This window comes from Microtus pennsylvanicus, chromosome 15 (assembly GCF_037038515.1).
Source record: "Microtus pennsylvanicus isolate mMicPen1 chromosome 15, mMicPen1.hap1, whole genome shotgun sequence".
Taxonomy (NCBI): domain Eukaryota; kingdom Metazoa; phylum Chordata; class Mammalia; order Rodentia; family Cricetidae; genus Microtus; species Microtus pennsylvanicus.
The window spans coordinates 7,986,972-8,014,390 of NC_134593.1; the positions used below are offsets into that span (position 1 = coordinate 7,986,972).

A 27,419-nucleotide genomic window follows, 5' to 3' on the forward strand; every position below is an offset into this window, starting at 1 on the left:
GACTTCATTAACATAGGTCCCCAAATTAAAGGCAACGAGCTGTTTCTTTGGGCCCACTAGCAGTGGTGTCGGTGGTGATTGAGGTAGTAAGGGGGTGGTGGGGTTTGGGTGTTTTTTTTTTTTGTTGTTGTTGTTGGGTTTTTTTTTGTTGTTTTTTTCCTTCAGCGTTGGGAGTTGTGAGGGAAACCTGCTCTCTCCGCATCACTCCCCCGCCTACCCTCCATTCACACACTCTCAGCAGTGGCATTTGCCCCCATCCCCTAATACTCTGTCCAATCTCCTTCTGCACTTCTACAAAACTCAAGCGCTAGTGAAAGCTGCCGGGTTCTGGATGCGGACCTGACAAGCTGAGCTGGTTTCCTGGTCCTGACGAATCCGCGTTCCGGGGTTTGAGCCTCAGGCTCGGGCGTCTCCATCCTTGTTAGCTCCAGGCCCAGCAACAGCAGGAATTTGTTCTTATGCAGAAACTGTTTCCAGTGGGAGCTTTTGCCACCCAACTTTCACACCCGAGAGATTTGAAATAGCCCCTCTTTGGCCCACAACCAGCCTTGGGGGTAGATTTGGGAGTTGGCGATTTTTTTTCCCCATCTTGCTCTGGGCTTCTCAAACTGAAAAATCAAGCATGGAAACCCAGAGCTCCGAGACCGGGAGTTATTCGTAAGGGGTTGAAGAACACCGAGGATAGGAGGTTTTCAAATAATTAGTTCACAGCCTTGTGGATTTATCTCTGTCTTCACTGAATGTCCACACCTCAGTCCCGGCTTCCTTCCTCATAGGCTTTTCTCTCGGCGCCGTCTAGCCCTGTTTATGGGGACACAGTCGTATTTTTAAGCGTCAGCCTGAGTTTGAGGGAACCTGCTAATGTTGGAGTCAAAAATCGGTTACCTCCCCTCCCACCCTTTCCGGTTTTGATTTAAATCTTTTCATTTTCCTGTTTTACGTGGTTTTGCTGTCCTTCCCCTAAAATAAAAACGAAAAAAGAGGACAAGAAAGGGGTGTAAAGGAAAAGACCGAAGGGGAAGGCCTTCCTGTCCATCGTGCTAATTATACAATTAGTTCACATGCTCCGGCCCATAACGTATATTTTAAGGGCAGCCCAATGTTTTTAAGAACGTTCTGGTAGTGTCGGAGGCCTGGATTTGTTGCCTGCTCTTCCCCCCGTGCAGCAGCGGCCTGTTTTCCTCCCCCTGTTGTGTGTTTTTATTATTTTCCCTCTGGCTTAGATGTGTCAATCATTCTCTCCCTGCCATTGGTTGGAGAGTTTGCGTCAAAAAGTTGCCAGAGAGGCGCTTTCTCAGCAAATCTCCCTGAGAGCGGAACCTTCCTCAGCTCCAACTCAGCCTCCACTGTTATTAAAAATAAAAAATCGCTAGAGCAGCTCGGTCGCCACGTCTACTTTGTACGTATCGTAGACGGACACACGCTTGTTTACAACTCTCATTTTCTCTTCTCTAAAAAAAGGAGTACTTTTTTTTTTTTTGCTTATGTTTGACTTTTTATGGAAGGGTGAAGACTACAAGGTTTTTAACTGAATACTCTTGGTTTCTTCTAGGATAGCTGGCTATTTGGAATTTTGAAGGATAATTTGATTTTTTTTCTTTTCTCGCCTCCAATGCGGCTGTAAGGTAAGTGTCCGTCTGTCTTGTCTATGGCGCTATCTTTGTGTTCCCCAGTCTGCAGGGACTCCCCGCACCTCCAATAGACGTTCTTGTGCAACTCTGAGGATGTAAAGTTCCTCTCTAGCTGGTGTATTTTTTTTTTCTAGGAGAATTTTAAGGCGAAATAATGGCCATCAGGAAAATTTAAAGATCTGTAGAAGAGGGCGGGAGTGGGAGGGAGCGAGAGCGCGTGCTTCTGGGGGTCACCGCTGCGGCGGAACGTCGTGGAAATCCTACGAGTCTAATCTGGGGTGTTGGGGAGGGGTTTTGTTCTTATGACCACGCTATTCATGGCTTCTCCTCGCGAGCTTTGTATTTTGGCCCCTAGGTTAGCTGGAGTCCTTAGGTTTGATCCCAAGGACATTTTTAGAGTCTGCGACAAAATGATCCTTGTGCACGTACCTAGGTTGGTAAATTCAAACAATGCTAATAATGTGGGCGCTTCCGAAGGCCGGTGAGCCGGAAGCCTGGCTCCTCGGTCAGTCGGCTGGGACCTCGCGGGTTGCCTCTTGAGCCCCCAGTCAGCTGCCCGTGCCGAAATCCGAGCGGATAACCGAGGCGGGAGCGCGGGCGTCTGGTTACTCCCGCGCTGCCTGAGCTTCCTTCTTTCGTCCCCTCTTCACCTAGCCTAGAGCAGCTCGGCTCGGCGCCTCTTAAAGCTTCTAGGGCTCTTCAATTCTTACATCACTCCGTCCTTATCCCTCGGGGTGCAGCTCCCCCACCCTTGGCACTGCACACTGTGGTCGTTGTCCCCGGGACAGATCACCAGGCCGAGACCACTAGTTAGACAGGGTTTTAGATGCGACTTTGCCGGGGGTAGTTCAGGGCACGCGCGTCGCAGCCTCTGCGCGCACCTAGGACGGTCAAAAGTGGGGGTGAGCGCCTGACTGCTCCCAGTCAGCAAGACCGGAATTCCTCCTCTGAGATCTGGGCTTCTCGGTCGTTCTGGATTTGGGGTAGCGTCGTGGGCCGCTGCGCCCTCACGTAGTGCGTTCTCAAGCTCAGGGACAATAATGGGGGTCCTGGGTCAAGGCCGGCCTCTGCTCTCGGCCTGCCTATGAAGAACCATCAGAAGGTCCCCACTAACACCCGGCCTGGCCGATGACGGGTCGCGCGGCAAACTCCGAAGAAGTGGCGGTGTTTGATGCGTTCAAGTGACTATTGAAAGCTAGGGCCCGATTTCGCGACACTTTTTTCTGGAAACCCTAGAGCCCCTATCGGGACACGTCCTTTATAGAGAGAAGCAGTGTGCGGACAGAAGGCCCAGACGCGTGGACCTGCGGTGGTTGGTACACCACTTGGGGAGGGGACCCAGAGAGGAGCTTGAAACTGTGTCCTCCAACTCAGAGCTTTGGGAATGGGTCAGGATTTCGCCGGCTCACTTCGGGTCTTTTTCTGGTCACCGAAAGTTCTTAGCACAAGAGTGGAGTTGAGCAAACTCCTTCACCAAAGTAAGGTAGACTTCCAGGCCTCTCCTTCCAAACCTAGCATCCGGGCTTCTCCAAACTGTAATTAATAATCAAGACCAACCATTTTGGCACACCTCTTTCTCCTTCCCTCGCGGATGGTGAAGTAGTTGATTCCCCGAGGCCAGAAACTCTCACTCGAGTTAACCCGGCAGAGGCAAGCGCCGGCTGTTTTCCAAATGTCCGCGTACCTCTTTTCTTCCTCCCCCCAGTTCTTGGTCCTCTTCCCTGCCGCAGGCCAATCACCAGTGCACGTAGTTTTGTTTCCTCTACATCATGCAGAAAATTAATCAGCCAGGACGAGAAGCAGAGCTGAGCACGACCGCCTGTAATTAAGGGACGTGTGCCCCTCGGATTATCTCGTTAGTTTATCAAGAAAACATTTATTATAATTAATTCTCGGACGAGGTAATTATTATTGAGCGAGGAACAGCAACTGGTAGATGGGCTTCTTGGAAGAAAAAAAAAACACTAAGGAGGAGGGGGTACAGAGGGGGAAGCGACAGATTGCACGAATTGACCGTTAGATATAAGGCTGCGCAGGCCGGCGCAGGCAGTGGAGAGGGACCCTGGGCGTCAGGGCTGTTGATCTGCGGCGCTGCAGGGCAGGGACGCCGGACCTAGTCGCTTGGAGGTGAGGGCACTCGGGGACTCGCCACGCTACCGCCGTTTCCTCCTAGGTATGCGCTCTCAGAAGCCACCTCGCCTCGCGGTCACATTAAGTCTTAAGTCTTAGAAGGGCGTCCCCACCCCCACCCCTCTTTGCACTGTGCGTGGAGAGGAAGCTGGGTGGAATCCTTACCGGACTGAAAGTTAGATGGAAGGGCCCGCAGCCGTCTTCTTCCGTCTGCGTTTATTATCTAGGTTGGCTGTGAAGAAGTCCCCGCGGTTTGGGTTTTCTCTCCCCTTTTTTTTCCCCCAGGAGGAAAAGTGAGAACAGGTTACCCTGAGATTGTGAACCATTTTGACTCTCCAGGAAGGATCTCCTTTATGGTGGAACGTAGATAGGCGTTTATCAAAAGATGTGTTTAGGCATTTCTAATTGGGTGAAAGCTAGGCCTGTAAATACATTTCCCCATCTTAACATCAGATATGATTTTTGGTTCCTATACTTTTGGTTCAGAACTTTTTCAAGGGGGTAAGGATGTTTTCAAAGAACTTCCACTTTAGAGTAGAGACCATCTAAATAAGCAATGACTGTTTTTAAATAGTGTTAACTTTCACAGCCCCAAACAGCTGGCTCTTAGGAGGAGGAATATAGTGTTGTTGTTGTTTTTTAAGAGCAACTAGCTGTGCCAGTAATAATCCAGTTCTTTAAGGAGGACATTTAAGAAATCACATTTTAGGGTGGGAAAACGTGACTTGTGTTCTGAATTTAAATCAGGAAGAAGTCGCAGTTGTTGAGTTCTGTTTGAGAAACTTTTGCCTTGGTCTGTTAAGCGAGGTAAATATGAAAATCTACCGTCCTTAAATTTATTATTAGGATTTCATTATGAAGGTGAAAAAAAAGATAACTCACAATCTTGTAGCCGCCATTTTAAGGAAGTTTCTAAGAGTGTCAAAGTTTCCAAGCAGAGATTTTGGTAAAATAGGTGCTGAATTTTAGGAAAATAAAAGCCAGTCTTGGATGCTGCCTGCCTATATTAACATAGCTCTGGGGGAGGGGACTCAGCAAAGGAACAGAAATAACTTTTCCTTTTCTTTCAAGCTCTTTTTTGTGTATAATTATAGGAACCTTGGAAGGTAGAGAGAAATCTTATTAGTCTCATAGGATTTGAATGTTTATCTATTTTGAACCTAAAATGTGGGAAAGGCAGCTCCTTTTAGCAGGAATCTGGTGCAGCCTCTGAGAACCCCAAATCCCCTAAAATCTGCCTCCCCCAGGATCTGCAACTCCTTATCAAAATCAACATGGAAGCAGCTTGCCCTACCAAAGTATCCCTTCCCACTTGCAAAATGTGGGGGCCTACTGTTTTTCTGATTGGTGTCTAACTTCAACATTTCTGGCAAGCCCCATTCCAAGCCTGAAGACTTTTTTCCCCCCAGTATGTTTAAATTAAATATTTGATGGGTGTCACTTAAAAGTTAAATACTTGTTTGTTTAGCTATAGTTCTTTAGACACATATAATCAAGGTCCTACAAAACCCTAATAAATCTGTTACTTACCTCAAAATCTAATTATCCAGACTACTAATTAGGTGAAAATGGTTACTGGAAATGACTTCAAAAGTGGAATCATAATGGTCGGGCAGTTTTCTCAAGTTTGTTCTTCAGCAAGTTGGTATTTTAAATGTTAAATGAATTTACATTTTAGATTCACAGCAGTTGAAAGTGGTAATAAAAAAAGCTAAGATAATTAAAAATCTCTGCCAGGGAAAGGCAACTGTCTGGGAAGAGGTAGATTTCTTGAATTGTTTCTTTGTTTCTCACCAATGGTCTTTGTTATCAGCATTATTTATTTAGCCAAAGAGTTCTTTGTCTCTGCAAATGGCCCCAATCAAGTTTTGTTTGAGACAATTAGCTAGTGCCAGCCAATGAGTCCTATGCAAATGTTGGGATAGGAATGTAATGTGTGCATTTGGAAGCTTGGGGTTTTGTTCTTGGGGAAGGCAGATTGTAATTGCTTTCCTTGGGTCTTTTTTTTTTTAAGTTTAGGGTGGGGGTGGGGAAGACAGGTTTATCTGGTCTCGCTCCAACCCCTCTAGTTTTGGAGTTGCTGGGGGCTGGGGGGACGGCGGGGGGCGCATCTGCAACTCCTTTTAAAGCCAGTGTCTAGCGTCGCCCTGGCTCTTTTTAGTTAGTGATGGAACGCGGAGGAAGCTGCTCACTCACAAGCAGTAAACCAGCACCTCTGTTTGTTTGCTTTGCCCTCAGTTCCATCGCTTCAAACCCACCCACCAAGGACCCTGACCCTGTCCACTCCAGGCGAATCGAGACCGTCCGGCTGGGTCCCCCCAATTTGGGCCGACTTTGCACCTCCAAACAACCTTAGCATGATGTCTTATCTAAAGCAACCGCCTTACGCAGTCAATGGGCTGAGTCTGACCACTTCGGGTATGGACTTGCTACATCCCTCCGTGGGGTACCCGGGTAAGTGAGTCCCGCGGCATTCTCGACGCCCTTCCCCATGCTCGCCTCCCAGGAGCTCCGAAGTTGGAGGGCTCACTGTCCTCACTCAAGCTCCACTCTTGTTTTCCTTGTCACGAAGCAGCCGAGAGCTACCGGGCATTTACTGACCCAGGAGGGAACAAGAGGCTGGAAAGAGACGAGTCTGGGGTCCGAAGCAGTCACAGAAAATCTCACTGCTCCATTCTTAATTAGAGTGGCTTGGGGACACTCATTGGACAGGGTCGTGGAAGGTTGTTGACCTTGTCACTTGAGCATTCTCTTGCCTACTCTGCAGGCCCAGTTCCTAGCTAGTACCGCCCGGGGAGCAATCGAATTTTCTCCCCTACGGTCCTCTACAGTTCTCCAGGCCTTGCCTGGGGCTTCCGGTACCTCCAGGCCCCCCTCCCTTTAATCCTTAGAGGTGTGGCTTCCCTCCAGGTGCTAGCCATTTTCTTTCCCGGGCACATCGCCCCGCACCAAATACTCAAAAGTCTGAACTATTGTCGCATTTTAAAGATGCATGAACAAAGGTCCTTGCGGCGCTAAAATACCGTGGGAACTGGGAACTGGCTTCACTATTGCTGCGTCATTTCCAGCCGCTGGTCCTTTCAGAGCCTCTAACTTTATTAGACAGCCGTTTCTGTTGATAGTATGATCCGGCGGCTGTTTCTTGTTTGTTTGTTTCCAGAATCGGACGTGGGAGTGGGAATTGTTTTACTCAGTTTATTTTGCTAGCTCTCCAAGCGTTGATTGCAGTGTGCTGCGAGGTTCTGGGGTGGGGGTCGGGGGTCCTTGGTAGGAATGCGGTGGGAGGTGGAGGTGTGGGAGTCGTGACCCAGGCAAAAGTGCTGTGACTGAGAAACTGCTCCCCCACCCTAAAGGGCCCTGGGCTTCTTGTCCTGCAGCCACCCCCCGGAAACAGCGGCGGGAGAGGACTACATTCACCAGGGCACAGCTGGACGTGTTGGAAGCTCTATTTGCCAAGACCCGGTACCCAGACATCTTCATGCGAGAAGAGGTGGCGCTGAAAATCAACTTGCCCGAGTCCAGGGTACAGGTAGGGTAGATGTCGAGACGCTGTCTTTCCTGAGCCTGCCCTCTCTGAAGTTTGGTGTGTACTGGCTACACACTTTCAGGAACTAGTGAACTATTCTCCTTTTGCTTCCCGTCCGTGCTTAATTCTATTACCCAGGGTCTTCTGGCCTGGTTGCAAGGTAAGAGTAGCAAATTCAGCTGCAAACACCAAGTCCTAGAACCTTTGGGGTTCAGAGTCCCCTGAAGTTCCAGGTCCAGTCGAGGGCAAATTTCAAGGTTAGTCGTGTGGTCCTTGTGTGGACATCCTCTTCTTGAACTTTGTGTGTGGGAAACGGCCGTGGAGTAGAGCTCCTTAACAGTCCAAAAGAAATTTTTTTTTTAAGTACATGGAAAAACTAGCAAATGAATATGCGTGGGGTTGGCTTACTGAGGACAGGACACAGTTTCTAGCTCTGTCAATTAACAGATAAAATTTTATATTCTTACTATCTGGAAAGATATCCCCATTTCTTGCTCTAGCTCCCTCCATATTTTACTTGGAAAGGGAGAAAGATCAACTCCCTCTTGACTGGAGAGTAAGTCCTATATGGAACTCTTTGGTGTTTGGCACCTCATCTACACACACAGGACACTCTCCTTTGGGTAGGACATGTTTTTGAAATTGTCAGATGTCACTGTGAGTTCGAGACCAGCCTGGTCTACAAGAGCTAGTTCCAGGACAGGCTCCAAAATCACAGAGAAACCCTGTTTTGAAAAAACAAAAAACAAAACAAAAAAAGAAAAAGAAAAGAAATTGTCAGACGTCACTGTGAACTACAAAGCAGAAAACAGGAGTTTTCAAAGTGGGCTGGAAAAAAATTTAGCACTTTTAATTCTTGACCCAAAGCCTTCCCTGAAAACAAACTGACTCAGGGTGATTAGTGGAGCTGAGCTTGGCCTTGGGGGCACCGCAGTGACAGCAACGTGCAAATGGAGAACCCCTTCAACACAGAGTAAGCAAGGACCTGTAGCCAGTGCCATGCTTTTAATCCCAGCACAAGGGAGATAGACAAGTGGATTTCTTTGAGTCCCAGGCTAGCTTGGTCTACAGAGCAAGTTCCAGGACAACCAGCCCCCTCCCCCTCAAGGACCTTTAGCTAAGTCAAACGCCAGCAGTTTCTGTCATAAGTTCCTGCCTTGCAGAGGATGCACAAGGGTGGTAAAGGGAATTTTCAGAGTGGCAGAGTTTTTCAGGTGAACAAATCAGTGAGTCGATGTAGCGAACAGAGTGTGCCGGGTGTGAATGAAGGCACAGCCTCGAGTCTTGAAGACTCATTTTGAGGGCTGCCTTTGAGTTCAAAGCAGAAGCCACACAAGTCCTTTCATTCAGTACAAAGTGTCTTTCAGCAGACACTGGCTCAGATCTCCTCCCCAGGAGCATGTCTTCTTGGAGATTTCTTTCATGCGTCTAAGAGAGACAAAATGTTAGGTCGTGGAGCCAGCCTTCCTGTTAGCTGTTGCTTCCTGGACGGTGCAATGTATACTGATTGAACTAAAAGTCTGCTCTTGGTGGCATGTAGCACCAGACTGCTTCCTTCTGAAAGACATAGATATCGTCTATTTTGAGGTCATCCCAAAATACAATTAGGTCTCTCTCTTCTCTCTGTGCAGAAGAGGTGAAATAGGAAAGCAAGGTAGAGAAGTTTTAGCTCACAATTAAGAATGATTATCTTAAATTCTGGATGATTAGGTTGTGTTAGGTTGACTTTCCCTCAACTGGGGAGATGTAGGTGGAAGAACCTTGTGAGTCAGTGGTCTCTAACAACAAAGGAAATTGTCTGATCATTTGGCCATGCAATCTAGGACCACTCTTGACCTTATGGAGTTTTTATGACCACATTAAAGAAGTTTCTTTCTCTTTCAAGGTATGGTTTAAGAACCGAAGAGCTAAGTGCCGCCAACAACAGCAGCAGCAACAGAATGGAGGTCAAAACAAAGTGAGACCTGCCAAAAAGAAGACCTCTCCAGCTCGGGAAGTGAGTTCTGAGAGTGGAACCAGTGGCCAGTTCACTCCCCCCTCTAGTACCTCAGTCCCAACCATTGCCAGCAGCAGTGCTCCTGTGTCTATCTGGAGCCCGGCTTCCATCTCCCCACTGTCAGACCCCTTGTCCACCTCCTCCTCCTGCATGCAAAGGTCCTATCCTATGACCTATACTCAGGCTTCAGGTTATAGTCAAGGATATGCTGGCTCAACTTCCTACTTTGGGGGCATGGACTGTGGATCTTATTTGACCCCTATGCATCACCAGCTTCCTGGACCGGGGGCCACACTCAGTCCCATGGGTACCAATGCAGTTACCAGCCATCTCAATCAGTCCCCAGCTTCTCTTTCCACCCAGGGATATGGAGCTTCAAGCTTGGGTTTTAACTCAACCACTGATTGCTTGGATTATAAGGACCAAACTGCCTCCTGGAAGCTTAACTTCAATGCTGACTGCTTGGATTATAAAGACCAGACATCCTCGTGGAAATTCCAGGTTTTGTGAAGACCTGTAGAACCTATTTTTGTGGGTGATTTTTAAATATGCTGGGCTGGACATTCCAGTTTTAGCCAGGCATTGGTTAAAAGAGTTAGGTGGGATGATGCTCAGACTCCTGATCAAAGTTCCCGAGAGGCATAGAAGGAAAAATGAAGGGCCTTAGAGGGGCCTATCAACCAGCCACCTGAAATGGACAAACCAATCATAAGATTCTGTCATAGCTCTAAATCATTGGTTTTTCTGATTTGCAAATGATTGATCAAATATATTCTAGTCACATGCAACCAAACATCACTCAAAATAGAAATATCAAACCAAACTAGGTTATGAGGGAAGGGAGAGAAGGCCCAACCCTTCAAAGCCAGAGGTGTTTTAGCCAATCCTTGGTGGAATCTCAGAAATGGACAGTTCCCAGACTCATTCACGGTTCATGACCAACTGGTAGCTGGCACTGAAAACCTTTTCAGGGCTGTGTGAATTGTGCGACTGATTGTCCTAGATGCACTACTTTATTTAAAAAAAATGTTCATAAGGAGTCAATATGTAGTTTAAGAGACAATCAGTGTGTGTCTTATATAAATGGTACATCTGTGGTTTTTAATCTGTGCTAGACTTCAAAACTGTGATCTCCTGTTATTGTATGCAACCTTGAACTCCACCTATGCAGGGGTTCTTCTGTGATTAAATAGGTTATAATTGTAAGCAAAATTCAGAGCAACTGAATACTGTTGTAGAAAGATTAACTTTGGCTGGAGGTGATCTGCCCTGCTGTCTCTGGTCAAGGATCGAGGAGAAGCAAAAGGACCCTGATTCGTCCGTAATTTAACGTTGGTAAGCCTGGCAGTAAAAAGACATTGATCAATTGCTCTGACCCTGATGAATTTTAAACCGAGATCATTGTCATTTATGCTTGCAAATGTTAACTGGAAGTTATATATGCATAAACCCTTTCGCCCTGGAATTGGCAGATATGTATAATTATATTAAAATGGTTCTAGCACAACACTGGGTCTAGTTTAATTTTATACCATTGCTTATGAATGAAAAGCCTGTATTCAGCCTTGCCTTCTTCTGTGTTTATTGAAATCAGTGACTTAGTTTCCTATGCTTTCCCTTTGGCTGAACGACATGGTTTGTGAGCTGACTTCCCTCAGGATTGCTCCACATGGAAGTGGCGGCTCCCAATCACCCTGTCCTCCCTGCAGGAGCTTGAGTCATTTGGTAGGCGCTTGGTTGAGGTGTTTTTTAGATTAGTTTATGTGTGTGCGTGTCTGTATGTTTAGGGAAAAACTGGAGTATCTCAGAAAAAGAGAATGTCAAGAATTTCTTGTTTCAGTTCTCTAAGGACATTTTTTTTTTCCTTTAAAAAAAAAAGATGAGGTGAACACGAGTGTAATCAGAATCTGAAAGCAACTCAGGCAGAAATGATTTCTGAACAAAAGAGTTTCAGAAAACTTTAAAAACCCATAATTTCAGTAGTTGAACACAAGGCATCCTGGTTAGTGTGTGTGCGCCCTGGGGAAAGGGGTCCCTTTTTTTTTATTGTAGGAGTTACCAGAAAAGATAAATGGCCAATGATTGTGGTACTCCTTGGGTTAAAAAAAAAAAAAAACTATTCAATTTCATCTTAAACTTCTTACGTTCTTAAAATTTGATCAAATTCAATGACTCTTGATTGTAACTCTATAAATGAAGGTTAGCTGTTGCAACCCTTTTGTTTTCTGGTTATTTAATTTCCCATCTCCGCCTGTACTCTTAAATCTCACCTAATCTTGGCCTAAAGAGTCAAGTCGTTTTACTGCTAAATAAAACAGTATTTTGCAGCCATCATAACTGTAGAGCTGGATAGCTAGATCCTCCTGGACCTGGAGGTAATTCATCTCTGTAGTCTTCCCTGAAGTGATATTGGGGACCCAGGGTCTTTAGGTTTCCCAGATCTAGTGTTTTGTTTTTTGTTTTTTGTTTTTTTTTTAACGCTGCACGTTTTTCCGTGCAATAGTAAAGTAACTGCTAAGGAACCAATCTCTCAGATTGCCACTGGTTTTCAGGAAATCTTAGCAAGAACAGGATGAGAATCTGGCAAGCTTAGGGCTTACTCAGCAATGACTCGGTTTCTTCAGGGTCTGAACACGAAGTTAAAGGAGGTCTCTAAAACCAATTTTTCCATCACTTCTGCACAACTTCGTTTAACTGAGACCACACAGTTCAATTGCTTTGAATGAACTCGCAAAGTAGAAAGGATTTCCCACGATCAAAGGGAAACGGGAGAGAATGGGAAGCTAGCATTGGCTTAAAGATATCCAGAGTTCTGATCGCCACTCCTAATCAAGACTGGGTTTAATGAAGTTAATGAAGTCCCATACTGCTTGATATTTGGTACTGAAATGACTCGCCTCCAAATGAGTCAGGGAGTCGCTTAATCGGAAGCCAGCGGGCGATACGACCTTCATTTGGGAGGGCAGAGGTGAGGTGTGGGGGACAGACTGGCTTTTCAAACCTGTGTCCAACCTTTCTCGCTCTTACAAATATGCCTAGCCCTTTGGATTTCACCTTGGTAGTGTTCCCTTCATAGATAAGAAGAGAAATTCAATCAAGCTAATTAAGTTCTGGCTTTCGAAACCTCCAGGTTTAGAAAATGGTCGTTTCCTCAACTCCTCCGGGCTCCTAATCGCACTTCTGTGTCTGCGTGTCCCTACCCACCCCTCCACTCAAATATCCGGAAAGAACAGCTGCGGAGGCCGGGCGCAACTTCCAGAAACAGCCTGGTGCCCTGGTTGGTCGAGGCAGCCCACCGAAAGCCTCGGACCCTCTTTCTTCAGGGCTGCCCTTCCCAGCAACAGTAGCTTGCCAGGAAAATCGTCCCAGCTGTGCCCGGGGGATCAGAGTTGGGGCGGGGGCTCTGGGCTGCATTCGTCCCTGCTGGTGTTGAAGGCTCTGGCCTAGCCAAGTGGCTGTCTTTTCTCGTGGGGCTCCCGTAAGGTCCCGGACTTCACTCCAGACTAGCAGGTCCCTTCAACCCAGTCCCCATACCTGGAGAGCACGAGGCGTCGCCGCCAGGGCCAGGGGGAACGCGACCCTGCCCTGCCACGCCCGCAGCCACTGAACCCTAGTGGGGTGGGTGTCGTTGGGATATTTTAAGCCCAGTGAAGTTCAGGGGTCAAGGCAATTTCGGGGTTTGGAAAGCAATTTGGGAGGCAAGCGTTCTGCGTCCGAGCGACCTGTATTCTGCGTACCGGAGGCTGGCGAGCGGCGTTCATCAGGCCAGCACTACGGAAAGTCGGTCTGGAGGAGACCGGGGATGGCTGGCTTTGCAGGGTTCCGGGGATGGGGGTGGGGGCTGCCCTGCAGGCGACTTGGGAGAGGACAGCTGCTCCCGGAAGCTTGGGGAAAGTTGGTCGCTCGGCTTGAGGGCTCCAGTAGCGCCTCGGACCGGACCGGGGCGCCCAGCTGTGTCTGCCCTTGGGGAATTTCAAGGACAACCAGGTGTTTAGGTAGTGATTACACTGACTTCGAGCCCTCTTTTGATAGCCCCGTACTGACTCGGAAGCTTGAGAAACTCATTGGCACTCAGCCTCGTTTCCCCACGAGCGTTGGCTGGTTTGGTTTGGGATCCGGTGCGGCAGCCTAGAGGGTCAGAAGCAAGTTCTGGAATGGGGAAGCGACTCCTTTCGGTGTCATGGATGTCGCCGGGTTGCCAATTCGTCCCATTCCAGTACCTGCAGTGCAGAGGCCTCACACAAGTGCTGGTCTCCAATTAATCAGAAACCGCCAGTCGGACAAACGGAAGTTCAAAGCCGAGAACCTCACACCTGGTGAGAAACTCACTATTGTTATTAAGACAACGCTGTAACCCAAAACCAGGTATACTGATGTTAGGTGGGGTCTCTTGCAAGCAGAGGTGTGTTTTAATCATGCAAAAGACGTACACAAAGAAGACGGGCATCTCATACAAATAGAAGTAGAAAACAGGATGCAAGACGCTGTGTTCTGTTGGTCCTTGACCTGTGCCTGCATCCTTGCCTTCCTCCTAAACCATCAGGAGGACAGCAGCCCTTTTTATGCCCCTATCACAACATCTGCATACTCATATCTATGAGCAGAGCACTAAGGACCCCTGCTTTTCTAATCCTCTCTCACCCTGTCAGGGCAGGTTGCCCTGATAAACCTGATTCTCCCAGAAACCCCATTTCCACCCTTGGGTTGGTGGGGCATAAAAGTCCAAAGACCATCTGTTCTACTCCTGCAAAACCCCTAAGGAGGGCTACCCCGACATTTGGGGGGGGGATTGGCTGTGCAACTACTGACGATAGGGTTTATCTCAGAATTAACATTACTAGTAAAGCTGTTGTTCACCATGATATTGAGAAACGTGTGGAATTGCTTGGAGCTTCTCCTTCCAACTGCCTGCCAATAGCCATATGACTTGGAGAAGTGTTTTTTAAAATTGTTTTATGCTCAATTCGAACAGGATGTATACAGTATTTGGAAAAGGTAGTTTTGTCTGGTGGCTGCTTTTGGAGGAAACGGAAGCAAGTAACTTGTGTCTGCGGAAGTGGCTGGAGAGGAGGAAGCAGGTAATGCATTTGAAAAGCCTTTTGCTAAGCACCAGCCCTCCCAAATGCTAAAGAGACTCCGTCAGACTTCCCCTCCTGCCAGCACCATGTTTTATGTTTAAGACCCAACCCGCTGTTGACTGCAAACAGACAATAAAGCAGATTGAAATAAAGGAGCCCTACGAGGTCCAATCCATTTAGTCAAAGATGACTGTAGGTGCCAGGGCAGCTGCGCCACCATCTTCTGGGGAGGGCAACTTCAAAATGTGTTTTTCTTCTAGAGGGAAAGTCTGACGGCATGGGGTCTAGGACTTAACTTTTACTCCCCAACTTTGTCCACCCTCTACCTCCAGTCCTTAGTGGAAACAATGTTTGAAGAAAACAAATAAACAAGCGGAATAAAAAAGAATCCCATAGCAAACACAATGGTAAGCTAGTAAGGTCTGAACTGCCCTGTGTTGGCTCCAGGAAGGGAGGATGTTCCTGAATCAGATGGAATCCCTTGCCACCCTCCCTGTAGTGTCAGAGTCTTAACTGGCCTCTTTGCAAGGATGGGAAAGGGATTTAGCTACTGAGTCTACTTGACGTCCCTGGGGACCATTTCCACCCTGAGGGCTTCCTTAAAAACAAGGTGTCTATTCCTAGCAGGCATTGGGTGCGGTTACTTCCCTTACCCCTCCCCACACACATTGGACAGCTCGTGAAGGGACCAACAAATATTCCCTGGGAAACACTGTCCGAGAACCTTTGTTCCCACATCCTCAGGTCACCACTGAAGGGTAAGCTCTTAGCGACTGGTATTGGGTCCAGTGAATGCCCATCCCAATCTCACGACCTTAACCTCCATGTAATGTAGCCTTAGACTACATTACAACCAGATAATCAAAACTCGGAGTTATTAAAATGTTTCCAGAACTGCTGGTCACATTTTAGGATCATGAACCATTAATAAAAATCTCCTTAACATTCAAATGGCTGCAAAACGTGTTGATAGTGGATTACTGGGGCCTAATGGGTGTTATGTGGTCACCTGCTCTCGAATAGTGAGGTTGGGGAAGGGGTGTCTGACCACTACTCGATTATCAGCTTACAGCTAAATCACCCCCCCCCACACACACACACACTTGCGATGCTCTTAAGAAAAGGAATTGTTCCCAGCAAAGCCTGGGCATGTGTTCATCATTTAACCTCTGAACAACCAGTACTGTTCTGAGAAGAAGAGGGTAAACCTGACTGTGGGCATAAGGTCACCTTCAGATGTAAGGAGGTGGTTTCTGAGCCACTGTCCCTCCCTCCCCTGATTGTTTTCTTTTAATATGGAGTACTTCATGAATTTGCCTAACATCCTTGCACAGGGGCCAAACTAATCTTTTCTGTAGAGTTCCAATTTTAGTATATGTGCTGTCAAAGCGAGCACCCGTTCCCTGGGCTTAAATGGAGTTCTTTTTGAAAGACCGGTTTTGGAAGTTCCAAGCCCTTGTGGGGGTTGGGGGGGGGGAGGGACATCTGCGCTCTTGGGTCTTTCTTGGGCTAGTTAGCTTAGAGCTCAACAAGACTGCTTGCTCCTTCCCCGAGCTCTCCGGGAGGGAGCTTTTGAGCGCTGCCACGGTGCGGAAGACCTGATGGAGGAGGCGCGAAGGAGTGGGTTCCGGGGCTTTGGGGGAATATTCGGCAAAAGCACCGCTTTCCCTTTCTCCACCCCCACCTTTCACTCAACAAGCCACCTCTGGGAACAGTGCAGACCGCCAAGTCACCTCTGGCTGCAAAGTCAACACTTGCACCCTCCTGGGGACATCCCTTCTCCCCCCCCCCCCGCGCCCCTAAATGACGCTCTGGTCATTTGGAGAGTCTAGAGACCTTACCCAGGGATGGTAGAGAAATATTCAAGTGTCTGAGGGGCAGTTCTCTGGTCAGCTGCATGGTATACTAAAATTATGACCCTCCAAACCTGAGCCTCTGACTGGCACCTTTCTGAGAAAATGGCCTCAAACCGTTAGCGACCTAAACCCCTCTGGCTGCACGTGGTCTACCGGGGCGGACATTCATGATGACTCCACGGAGCAGAGTCGAGAGATACTGCCCTTGGAGGAGTCCGAGAGCAACACGAACCGGGATGATCCGGGGGTGGTGGCAGGACGGTGACACCCCCGGATGTAGTGATTTTCTCATCCTGCCACGTGGGCCCCAGTACTTTGTGCACCTTAGCACAACCCCAGGCCGGCCGGCTAAGGACAGGCTTCCTCCCTCGGCTCCCTGGGGTGAACAGATGCAGGAGCTGAACTAGGTTTGGTTTCAGGGCTCCAGGCCTGCATTGCACCTGCATCCCAGAACCAAGTATTTCAGGGAGGGAGAATACAGTCAGCAATGTCCCTAGTCCTTGCGTAAGTGCGTCCAGCCCAACACCCAGGGCATAGAGGCGCTTGGCCGTGGCTTCCGGTTCCAGTCGGTGTATGGAGCTGCCTGATATCCAGTGCCAGAGCCCATTTAGACGGCTGGTTTAACGAATTGGCTTAAAACAAAATTTGAGTTAGTGTGTTTGAACAACAATGCGCACGCAGGCCCATTGCTTCTCTCCTGATAATCCAAGTACATTTGTTCACCTTTTGTATTGCTTAGTAGTAGGAACATTTTAACACGCAAGGGAGATATCTGGGCAACAATGTGATATGTGTGGTGTTCGAGGTTATAATAAATTTCCAAGTGAGGCCACAGCTCAGTTGTGGAACATTTGCCTTGCATATGAAGTCTAGGATTGATTCCCAGTACTGCCATAAAAAAATAGGAAGGGAGGAAGGGAGGGGCAGGGAGGAAGGGAGGGAAGGAGGGAGGGAGAAAGCTACATATTTTTTTAAGTCAATGATAGTCTAGCTCTTTGGTTGATAAAATTGATTTTATTTCGAATTCTTGTCTAAGCTGTCACTTGAAGCTTTAGAGGGCTCATCTATTGGTTACTCACATTTAATAAAAGCATGAATTTTAATTAGTCTTAAAATTGTCCATGGGCTAGGTTCCTCTGATTTAGAGATAGAGGAGGAATAGGAACTTGGCACAAACAGGCATTCACATTTTCAGTTACATATAATTTAAGTTGACTAAACCACTAATTGATTTCTGATCACTTGAAATAGGCGCATAAACCAGGCATGATGGTGCTTCCCCTTTAACTCTAGAACGTGGGAGGCAAAGGAAGGTGAATCTCTGAGTTTGAGGCCAGCTTGGTCTATAAAGTGCGTTCCAGGACAGTCAGAGCTATATAAAGGAGAGAACTTATCTAAAAAATATAATAAAATGGGCACAGAGCCTCATCGATTCACCTCCTTTCCCCCTTCATGTGTATACATGAAGTTGTCGAATAGCAATGTAGACTTTAAATAAAAGATACCCAAGTGGCGAGGGAGTTGGTTTGGTGGGTAAAGATGCTTAAGATGCTTGCTGCCTGATGCCCTCAGTTCCAAGGGCATATGCAGGAAGGAGAGACATGGTTCCTGCAAGTTGTTTCCTTACCTCCATATGTATGCTTTGGCATAGACGTGTGTGTGTGTGTGTGTGTGTGTGTGTGTGTGCACGCACAAAGAATAAAATAAATGTAATTTTTTTTTCATTTTCTTCAAGACATGGCTTCTCTGTGTAGCCTTGGCTGTCCTGGAACTTGCTCTGTAGACCAGCCTGGCCTCAAACTCACAGAGATCCTCCCGCCTCTGCCTCAAGTGTGGGGAATAAAGGTGTGTGCCACCACCACTAAGCAAAAGATTCTTTTTTTTTAAATTTATTTATTTATTAAGGATTTCTGCCTCCTCCCCGCAACCGCCTTCCATTTCTCTCCCCCTTCCCCGATCAAGTCCCCCTCCCTCATCTGCTCGAAGAGCAATCAGGGTTCCCTGACCTGTGGGAAGCCCAAGGACCGCCCACCTCTATCCAGGTCTCCTAAGGTGAGCATCCAAACTGCCTAGGCTCCCCCAAAGGCAGTAAGTGCAGTAGGATCAAAAACCCACTGCGATTGTTCTTGAGTTCTCAGTATTCCTCATTGTCCTTTATGTTCAGCTAGTCCGGATTTATCCCATGCTTTTTCAGACCCAGGCCAGCTGGCCTTGGTGAGTTCCCGATAGAACATCCCCATTGTCTCAGTGTGTGGGTGCACCCCTCGCGGTCCTGAGTTCCTTGCTCGTGCTCCGTCTCCTTCTGCTCCTGATTTGGATCTTGAGATTTCTGTCCGGTGCACCAATGTGGGTCTCTGTCTCTGTCTCCTTTCATCGCCTGATGAAGGTTAATATTCATGAGGATGCCTATGTGTTTGTCTTTGGATTCACCTTCTTATTTAGCTTCTCTAGGAACATGAATTATAAGCTCAATGTCCTTTATTTATGGCTAGAAACCAAATATGAGTGAGTACATCCCATGTTCCTCTTTTTGGGTCTGGCTTACCTCACTCAGGATAGTGTTTTCTATTTCCACCCATTTGTATGCAAAATTCAAGAAGTCCTTGTTTTTTACTGCTGAGTAATACTCCAATATGTATATATTCTATACTTTCTTCATCCATTCTTCTGTTGAAGGGCATCTAGGTTGTTTCCAGGTTCTGGCTATTACAAACAATGCTGCCATGAACATAGTTGAGCATATACTTTTGTTGTATGATAGGGCCTCTCTTGGGTATATTCCCAAGAGTGATATTGCTGGATCCAGGGGTAGGTTGATCCCGAATTTCCTGAGAAACCGAAACACTTCTTTCCAGAGTGGTTGCACAAGTTTGCATTCCCACCAGCAATGGGTGAGTATACCCCTTTCTCCACAACCTCTCCAGCAAAGGCTATCATTGGTGTTTTTATTTTAGCCATTCTGACTGGTGTAAGATGGTATCTTAAAGTTGTCTTGATTTGCATTTCCCTGATCGCTAAGGAAGTTGAGCATGACCTTAAGTGTCTTTTGGCCATTTGAAGTTCTTCTGTTGAGAATTCTCTGTTCAGCTCAGTGCCCCATTTTATAATTGGGTTGATTAGCCTTTTACGGTCTAGTTTCTTGATTTCTTTATATATTTTGGAGATCAGACCTTTGTCAGTTGTGGGGTTGGTGAAAATCTTCTCCCAGTAAGTGGGTTGCCTTTTTGTCTTAGTGACAGTGTCCTTTAAGCAAAAGATTCTTAAAAACAAAACAAAAAGCACCTGATTTGATACCCTTCTCAGAGATTTTTATCCTGTGGTCAGGTACCTTTGACTACAGAATTCCTAGAATGAACAGCTTCCTTTAAGCAATTTGTGGAATATTGTTTCTGCTCATGTATGCAGTATAGGTTTTCTGGGGAGTAGATTTACCAGCTTCATCAAATTTACAGTAGGATCTATAACCATCCAGAATGAACAGCCACTTGTCTCTGTGGGTGCATGCATACTGTTACTGAACGGTGAACTTAAGAGGTGGAACCTTGCTTTTCAGCAACCACCAGACAAGATGGCAACCCTGTAAAAGGCAAATCCACACTTACTTTTTTTTTTTTCTAGACAGGGTTTCTCTGTGGTTTTGGAGCCTGTCCTGGAACTAGCTCTTGTAGACCAGGCTGGCCTCAAACTCACAGAGATCCATCTGCCTCTGCCTCCCAAGTACTGGGATTAAAGGAGTATGCCACCACTACCTGGCTACATTTAACTTCTTAAATGCTTGTTTTAGCTCCTTTGTTTTGTTTGTTTGTTTGTTTGTTTTTGTTTTAATTTTATAATTTTTTTGAGACAGGGTTTCTCTGTGTAGCCCTGGCTGTCCTGGAACTCACTCTGTAGACCAGGCTAACCTGGAACTCACAGTGGTCTGCCTCTGCCTCCTGGGTACTGAGTGCTAGGATTAAAGGTGTGTACCATCACCACCTGGCTAAAAGCTTGCTTTAGTTTTAAACAAAATATGAGAAGTTTGTTGGAAGGAGGCCCGCTTATTCGTCCCAGCTGTCTGGCTAGCTTGGCCCCAAAATAACCACACAGAAACTGTATTAATTAGATCACTGCTTGGCCCATTACCTCTAGCTTCTTATTGGCTAACTCTTACATCTTAATTTAACCCATTTTTATTCATCTGTATATCACCATGAGGTTGTGGCCTACCAACAAAGTTCCAGTATGTCTGACTCTGGCACTGCTCCATAGTATCTCCTGACTCTGCCTTCTTCCACCCAGAATTCAGTTCCATCTTCCCCGCCTACCTAAGTTCTGTCCTATCAACAGGTCAAGGCAGTTTCTTTATTCATTAACCAAGAAAAGCAACACACCAGAGAGAAGGGCCTCCCACACCAGAAGTCCCTGCATTTCTTTTTTTTATTGATATTTATTGAGCTCTACATTTTTCTCTGCTCCCCTTCCTGCCTCTGTCCTCCCTCTATTTCTTCTTTCTACTTCCCATGTAGATTATATCTGTATAAGTCTCTCCTAGTGTCTTCATTGTTGTCTAAGTTCTCTGGGATTGTGGTTTGTAGGCTGGTTTTCTTTGCTTTATGTCTAAAAACTACCTATGAGTACATGTGGTAATTGTCTTTCTGTGTCTGGGTTACCTCACTCAAAATGTTTTCTAGCTCCATCCATTTTCCTGCAAAATTCAAGCTGTTGTTAATGTTTTCTGCTGTGTAGTACTCCATTTTCTATATCCATTCTTCAGTCAAGGAGCATTTAGGTTGTTTCCAGGTTCTGGCTATGACAAACAAAGCTGCTATGAACATAGTTGAGCGCATGTCCTTGTGGCACAATTGAACATCCTTTGGATATATACCCAAAAGTGGTATTACTGGGTCTTGAGGAAGATTGTTTCCTAATTTTCTGAGAAAGCGCCACACTGATATCCAAAGGGGTTGTACCAGCTTGCATTCCCACTAGCAATGCAGAAGTAAGTGTTCTCTTTTCTGCACAACCTCTCCAGCATAAGTTGCCATCAGTGTTTTTGATTTTGGCCATTCTTATCGGTGTAAGATGGAATATCAGAGTTGTTTTGATTTGCATTTCTCTGATGACTAAAGATGTTGAACATTTTCTTAAGTGTCTTTCAGCCATTTGAGATTCCTCTGTTTAGGTCTGTACTCCATTTTTTTATTGGATTATGTGTTCTTTGGTGACCAATTTCTTGAGTTCTTTGTATATTTTGGAGATCAGACCGCTTTCTGATGTGGGGTTAGTGAAGATCTTTTCCCATTCTGTAGGCTGTTGTTTTGTCTTGTTGACCATATCCTTTACTTTACAGAAGCTTTTCAGTTTCAGGAGGTCCCATTTATTAATGGTTTCTCTCAGTGTCTGTGCTGCTGGGGTTCTATTTAGGAAGTGGTCTCCTGTGCCAATGCGTTCAAGTGTACTTCCCACTTTCTCTTCTATAAGGTTCAGTGTGGCTGGCTTTATAGTGAGGTCTTTGATCCATTTGGACTTGAGTTTTGTGAATGGTGATAGATAGGGTCTATTTTCATTTTTCTACATGTTGATATCCAGTTATGCCAGCACGACTTGTTAAATATACTTTCTTTTTTCCTCTGATGTCTTTTGCTTCTTTATCAAAGATCAAGTGTTCAAAGATGTGTCTTCTGGGTTTTCTATTCGGTTCCATTGGTCCTCCTGTCTGTTCTTATGCCAATACCAGGCTGTTTTCAGTACTGTAGCTCTGTAGTAGAGTTTGAAGTCAGGGATTGTGATGTTTCCAGGAGTTCTTTTATTGCCCAGGATTGTTTTGGCTCTCCTGGGTTTTTTTGCTTTTCTAAATGAGGTTAAGTGCCATTCTTTCGAGGTCTTTGAGGAATTTTGCTGGGATTTTGATGAGCATTGCATTGAATAAGTTCCTGCATTTTCTAAGTCTCACCTAGGTAGTCCTGGTTTGAATGGTTTTTCATGAAGCTCTTTATTTATAACAAACTTTAAATTAATAACAGGCCTGTGGTTTGAAAGAAAATGGCTCTCAAATGGAGTGGTCCTACTAGAAGGTGTGGCCTTGTTGGAGGAAATGTGTCACTATGGGGGAGACTTTGAGGTCTCTTTTGCTCAAGCTTCCCTTAATGTGACAGTCAGTTGACTTCCTGTTGCCTTCAAGATGTAGAATTCTCAGCACCAGCACCATGTCTGCCTGCATGCCACCATGTTCTCTTCCATGATGATAACGGACTGAACCTCTGAAACTGCAAGCAAGCCCCCACAATTAAATTTTTTCACTTATAAGAGTTACTCTGGTCATGGTGGCTCTTCACAGCAATAAAAACCTCAGACAGGTCAGGTGGTGGCAGCGCACTCCTTTAATCCCAGCACTTGGGAGGCAAAGGCAGGTGGATCTCTCTGAGTTCGAGGCCAGCCTGGTCTATAAGAGCTAGTTCCAGGACAGGCTCCAAAGCTACACAGAGAAACCCTATCTCGAAGAATCAAAAATAAAAACCTAAGACAGGCCTAAACAGAAGTGAATTTGGTTAATAGTTCTAAATAAAATGCAAAGAAGAAAATTTGGGCTGGGGTATAGCACAGCAGTAGAGCTCAATGTACAGTCTACCATAACCACACACATGCACACACACACACATACACACACACATATGCACACACACATACACACACACATATATACACACACACATACACACACACACATACACACACACACACACACTTGCGCATGTGAGTAGAGTATTTTCATTTAGACCATAAGGACTGTTTAAACAAAACGACCAAATAATTATTTAACCCTAATTAACAATTTAGAACATTTCAATTGAATTGTTATGTTATCTCTTGTTGACCTCTAGTGTCTTGTCTCTACCCCTCCATCCCCTCCCTCTTTCTAATCACGTGTCAGCTACCGAATCTTTCTGTTGAGATATATTTCATTTGTTTGTTTTGATTTAATTTGAAACATCTTAAGACAGTATCTCTCCATGTATCCTTACCTGGTTTAAGATTTGCTGGCCTGGAACCTGTTGTGATCCTCCTGCCTCATCTTCTTAAACATTAGGATTAGGGACATGCTTTGCTATGCCCAGCTCTTTTGAAAGTTTATTTCCTTTAAAGTTTGATGACTGTTGAAGTTGGACAAAGTGGTAGGTAAAGGATGACATCAGGAAGAAGATGTGTCTGCACTGTCGGGATGCGATGAGAGAGGCAAGGGTGGAATTAAACACGCACAGGCCCGATATTCTCCATCTACACACCCTGCCTGTCTTCCCCGACCCGAACTCCCCAGCTTACTGCTGCCCTTGTCTGAAAGGCTATCTTCCATTACTGCAAGAAGAAGTATAATCTGTAGGTTTATTTAGCATTTGATCCGTTTGCAGAGGTTTCCATTAGAGCCACCATTGCAGTCCAGATTTGGATCTGGTCCTGAAATAGTCTGAACCAGGTGACCTCAGGCAAGGAGACGCAAGATACTAGCAATTTATTTCATATCAGCTTCCAAGCCACCATCAGATGATAACAACCCTTGGACACTGTTAATCTCTGCTTGATTCAAACTGGTGACCGCAAGGTGAACGGCAAGGGTGTTATCTCTGAGTGACTCATGTGGCCTTCCATAGATTGCTGGTTAGACCCGCACAATTGAAGCCTCTTCTTCAGTGGTTACTTTAAAAAAAAATTTATATCCAAAGTCTTTGGTCTTTGTTGGACTGAAAGGTAGGAGGGCTTTATCGAAGAAAATGCCCAAGAGCTAAGATGTGGGAGTTTAGAATCCAATACAAATTTAAAAGGTTGGGAAGGCGATTGCATGTTCTCTACTCAATAAACTGTGAACAACATGTCTGTAACTAGAAAACTTCTGGACATGATTGGGTTTTGCCCCCACACTCCAACACACACACACGCATACATGCATATATACGTATGTATGTGGGTATATTTATATGTATATATGTGTGTATGCATATAGGTGTGTTTACATTTTAATGTGTATTATATATGAAGATATGTATATATATAAATGTAAATATAAAATGTAAAAAGCAAGTCTTGGAACTGGTTTTATGGCTTGATGGGGAATCTCCTTCAGCCAATGGCCTTTAAGAGGCTGGACCAGGTTGGGGCATGACTTTTGGGTACCCCAAAAGCCACAGTCCCGCCCAGCTCAGCCTCTACTTCCTGCACTCCATACTTTGAGGTTGGACCCATGTTTCTGTTCCGTGAGTTTTCTCTCTTAATAAAGAAAAACTTTAAAATGCTCTATTTGGGGTTAGCTTGGGATTATTTGACTCTCATACTCAGCATCAACTGCTTTAGAATGGTTCAATGTTTGGAAGTGGTAGGGCCATTACAGACCACCATAGACTAATCTGGCGGCAGCTCAAGGCTGAGGAAAGCAATAGAGATGAAGTAAAGGTTGTCCTAGTCAATAAGAAGTGCTCCGTGTGGTGATGCCCCAAGGAAGAAGGCCAAGTGGCTGTGGGGAAGCAGTTCTCACATATGTAGAGGAAACTGCCCCAGCCTCGTGTCCTGTGGTTCTTGGCTCTAGTTTGAAATCCTAGAAACATACTTTTATTGTTCTAAAGGAATTTTTTTTCCTCCCCTATCCCAGTGCTCTCATTAAATGGTTATTTGATTTTACAAGATTTCTCTAGAATAGTCTGATTTTATATATATATATATATATATATATATATATATATATATATATATATACACACACACACACACACACACACACACACACACATATATACACACATATATATACACACACATATGTATATATGTATACACACATATTTTATTTTTTATTTTTTTGGTTTTTTGAGACAGGGTTTCTTTGTAGCTTTGGTGCCTGTCCTGGAACTAGCTCTTGTAGACCAGGCTGGCCTCGAGCTCCCAGAGATCCGCCTGCCTCTGCCTCCGAGTGCTGGGATTAAAGGCGTGTGCCACCACCACCCGGCCACACACACACACACACACATACACACACACACACACACATATAATACACACACACACATATATATATATATACATATATAATCAGACTATTATAATTAAGGAGGTCTCAAACTAATAAAGGTATTTTAATAATATGCCTTTTTCCCCCCTTGGTTTTTCGAGACAGGGTTTCTCTGTCTAACAGTCCTGGCATGGCTGTCCTGAAACTTGCTTTGTAGACCAGACTGGCCTTGAACTCACAGAGATCCACCTGCCCTGCCTCCGAAGTGCTGGGACCAAACGTTACCACTGCCTGGCAGGCTTTAATTTTTAAAAACTTCGTTCATTCATTTGTTTGTCTGTTTGTGTGGTAGTTGCACGGAGGTAAGAGGACCACTGCAGAAGCCGTTTCTCTCCTCACACTATATAGGTCCCCAGGACTGAACTGAGGTTATGAGCACTGGCCACAAGCACCTTTACCTAATGAACCATCTTGCCAATCCTAATAATATGTTTTTCTTAAGTTTTGTGTGTTGGTGGTGGTAAAAGTAAAAATGTTAGTTAGGGTGTCTTGCAGGGTTTCAATCCCAGCCACCAGTGACAGAGAAATGGATATGCTCTCCCACAGTGCCGTGATGTCATCCCTCCAGCTTTCACATGCTGCCCTACTTTTAAAGAAATAATTGTATTTGCAATCCACTGTCTCGTGTCTTCTCCAAGGAAATGATGCTGCAAACAAATACGCACTGTAATTACTAGTGAGGAAACGGGGTAACGGCAGGGGGATATATTATATCCGGCTTTTAAAGAGACACCGCTTATGGAAAAGAAAAAGTGGTGCATTTCAGAACACTGTAATCCTTTGTATGATTTGTGGCAAAGCAGCACATGAAAGAAATATTGAAATATGCTTCTGCCCACAACGTGCTGGGATTAAAGGTGTGTGCCACCAAACCCTGGCTCACTTAAATCTTAAACTGGTAAAAATTAGACTAACTGATTTTGTCTCTCTTTCAAGACCTAGCCAGGGTCTAGAGAGATGCTCTAGTGGTTTAAGGGCACTTGATACTCTTTCAGAGGCTTTAGGTTTGGTTCCCGGCACCCACATAGGGGTGGCTCACAACCACCTGTAACCTTAGTTCCAAGGAATCCCATACCCTCTTCTAGCCTCCTCAGGTACCTGCATGGTGAGGGAGGGCCTTCTGTCTGTGTGTTGCTTTGATGGTTAATGAATAAAGAACTGCTTTGAGCCTATCGCAAGGGCAGAAAAGAATTAGGTGGAGAAAGCTAGGCTACATGCTGGGAGAAAGGAGGCAGAGTCAAAGAAAAGTCATGGAGCCACTAGAGAAAGAGGCTGGAAAGAGGCTACTAAGCCACAGCAACGTGGTGATACACAGAGTAATAAAAATGGGTTAAAGTAAGATGTGAAAGTTAGCCAATAAGAACCTAGAGCTCATCGGCCAAGCAGGGATTTCATTAGTACAGTTTCTGTGTGATTATTTCAGTTCTGGGCAGCGGGAACCAACAAGCGGCCCTCTCCTACACCTGCAAACCTGCATGTATGGTATACAAACATACATTCATCCCCACGTTCATACACACAGGTTAACATAATAAAACAAATCTGTGATCAGAGAGAGAAAGACAGGAAATGTATTGCTTCTAGCAATGGGTTTTCATTTCGTGTCTCTCTTCCATTTGTTTCATTGATCATTTGGACAGATCTGGGGACAAAGGAAGTCTCTGCTTCCCCTGTACACTCATAGTTAGCTCATTCTGAAAAATCTTATTTTTTTCTGAGTTTTGGTTAATTTTCCACAACCTCACCTGCAAACTGATTTTTTTTTTGGGGGGGAGCATCTAACCTCTAGACTCCCAAAACTGTAGAAACCTTATTATCTAACATAATTTAATAATGAGCTCTACAAGCAGGATTGGAGGCGGGGTGGTTCCTACCTGTAATCCCAGCATTTGAGGGATTTGCCAGTTTGAAGTTAACCTTGGCCACAGGGTAAATTCTAGTCTTCAAAGGATCTTGAATTACCTAGGAGACAACTGCGTTCACACCAGGAAGGATTATCTAGATTAGGTTGGCCTCTGGGCATGCTGTGAAGGATTATCTAGATTAGACCAGTCTCTGGGCAGGCCTGTGAAGGGTTACCCATTGAGTTCCGTTAAATGGAAGTGGGAAGACCCATCTCAATTTCGGGGAGAGGGACGTTGTTCCATGAGCTGGAGCCCCAGACCTAA

General features: G+C 45.6%; 1 protein-coding gene and 1 non-coding gene across 3 annotated transcripts; one reads left to right on the top strand and one right to left on the bottom strand.

Annotated features, from left to right (window-relative positions):
- The first annotated feature begins 1,279 nt into the window (after positions 1 to 1,279).
- Positions 1,280 to 11,494, top strand: Otx2 (orthodenticle homeobox 2). 2 transcript variants are annotated; one of them, XM_075949102.1, is made up of 5 exons: positions 1,280 to 1,399; positions 1,553 to 1,625; positions 6,000 to 6,215; positions 7,139 to 7,290; positions 9,173 to 11,494. In XM_075949102.1, the coding sequence occupies exons 3-5, from the start codon at positions 6,119 to 6,121 to the stop codon at positions 9,791 to 9,793; spliced, it is 870 nt and encodes a 289-aa protein (XP_075805217.1). In that variant the 5' UTR covers positions 1,280 to 1,399; positions 1,553 to 1,625; positions 6,000 to 6,118; the 3' UTR covers positions 9,794 to 11,494. The 2 variants fall into 2 exon arrangements, with proteins under 2 accessions (XP_075805217.1, XP_075805216.1); XM_075949101.1 differs by having other exon boundaries at positions 7,115 to 7,290; positions 9,173 to 10,780.
- A 4,156-nt stretch (positions 11,495 to 15,650) lies between these two features.
- On the bottom strand, positions 15,651 to 15,757 carry LOC142836216 (U6 spliceosomal RNA). Its single transcript, XR_012908017.1, has one exon. It is a non-coding gene; the product is annotated as a U6 spliceosomal RNA (small nuclear RNA).
- Between the last annotated feature and the right edge of the window lie 11,662 nt (positions 15,758 to 27,419).

Bases quoted from the DNA above. Each gene is read 5' to 3' on its own strand.
- Otx2 (XM_075949101.1), top strand. From the start codon at position 6,119: ATGATGTCTTATCTAAAGCAACCGCCTTACGCAGTCAATGGGCTGAGT. The intron at 6,216-7,114 runs GTAAGTGAGTCC...CCCACCCTAAAG, and splicing joins TCCCTCCGTGGGGTACCCGG to GGCCCTGGGCTTCTTGTCCT. The intron at 7,291-9,172 runs GTAGGGTAGATG...TTCTCTTTCAAG, and splicing joins TGCCCGAGTCCAGGGTACAG to GTATGGTTTAAGAACCGAAG.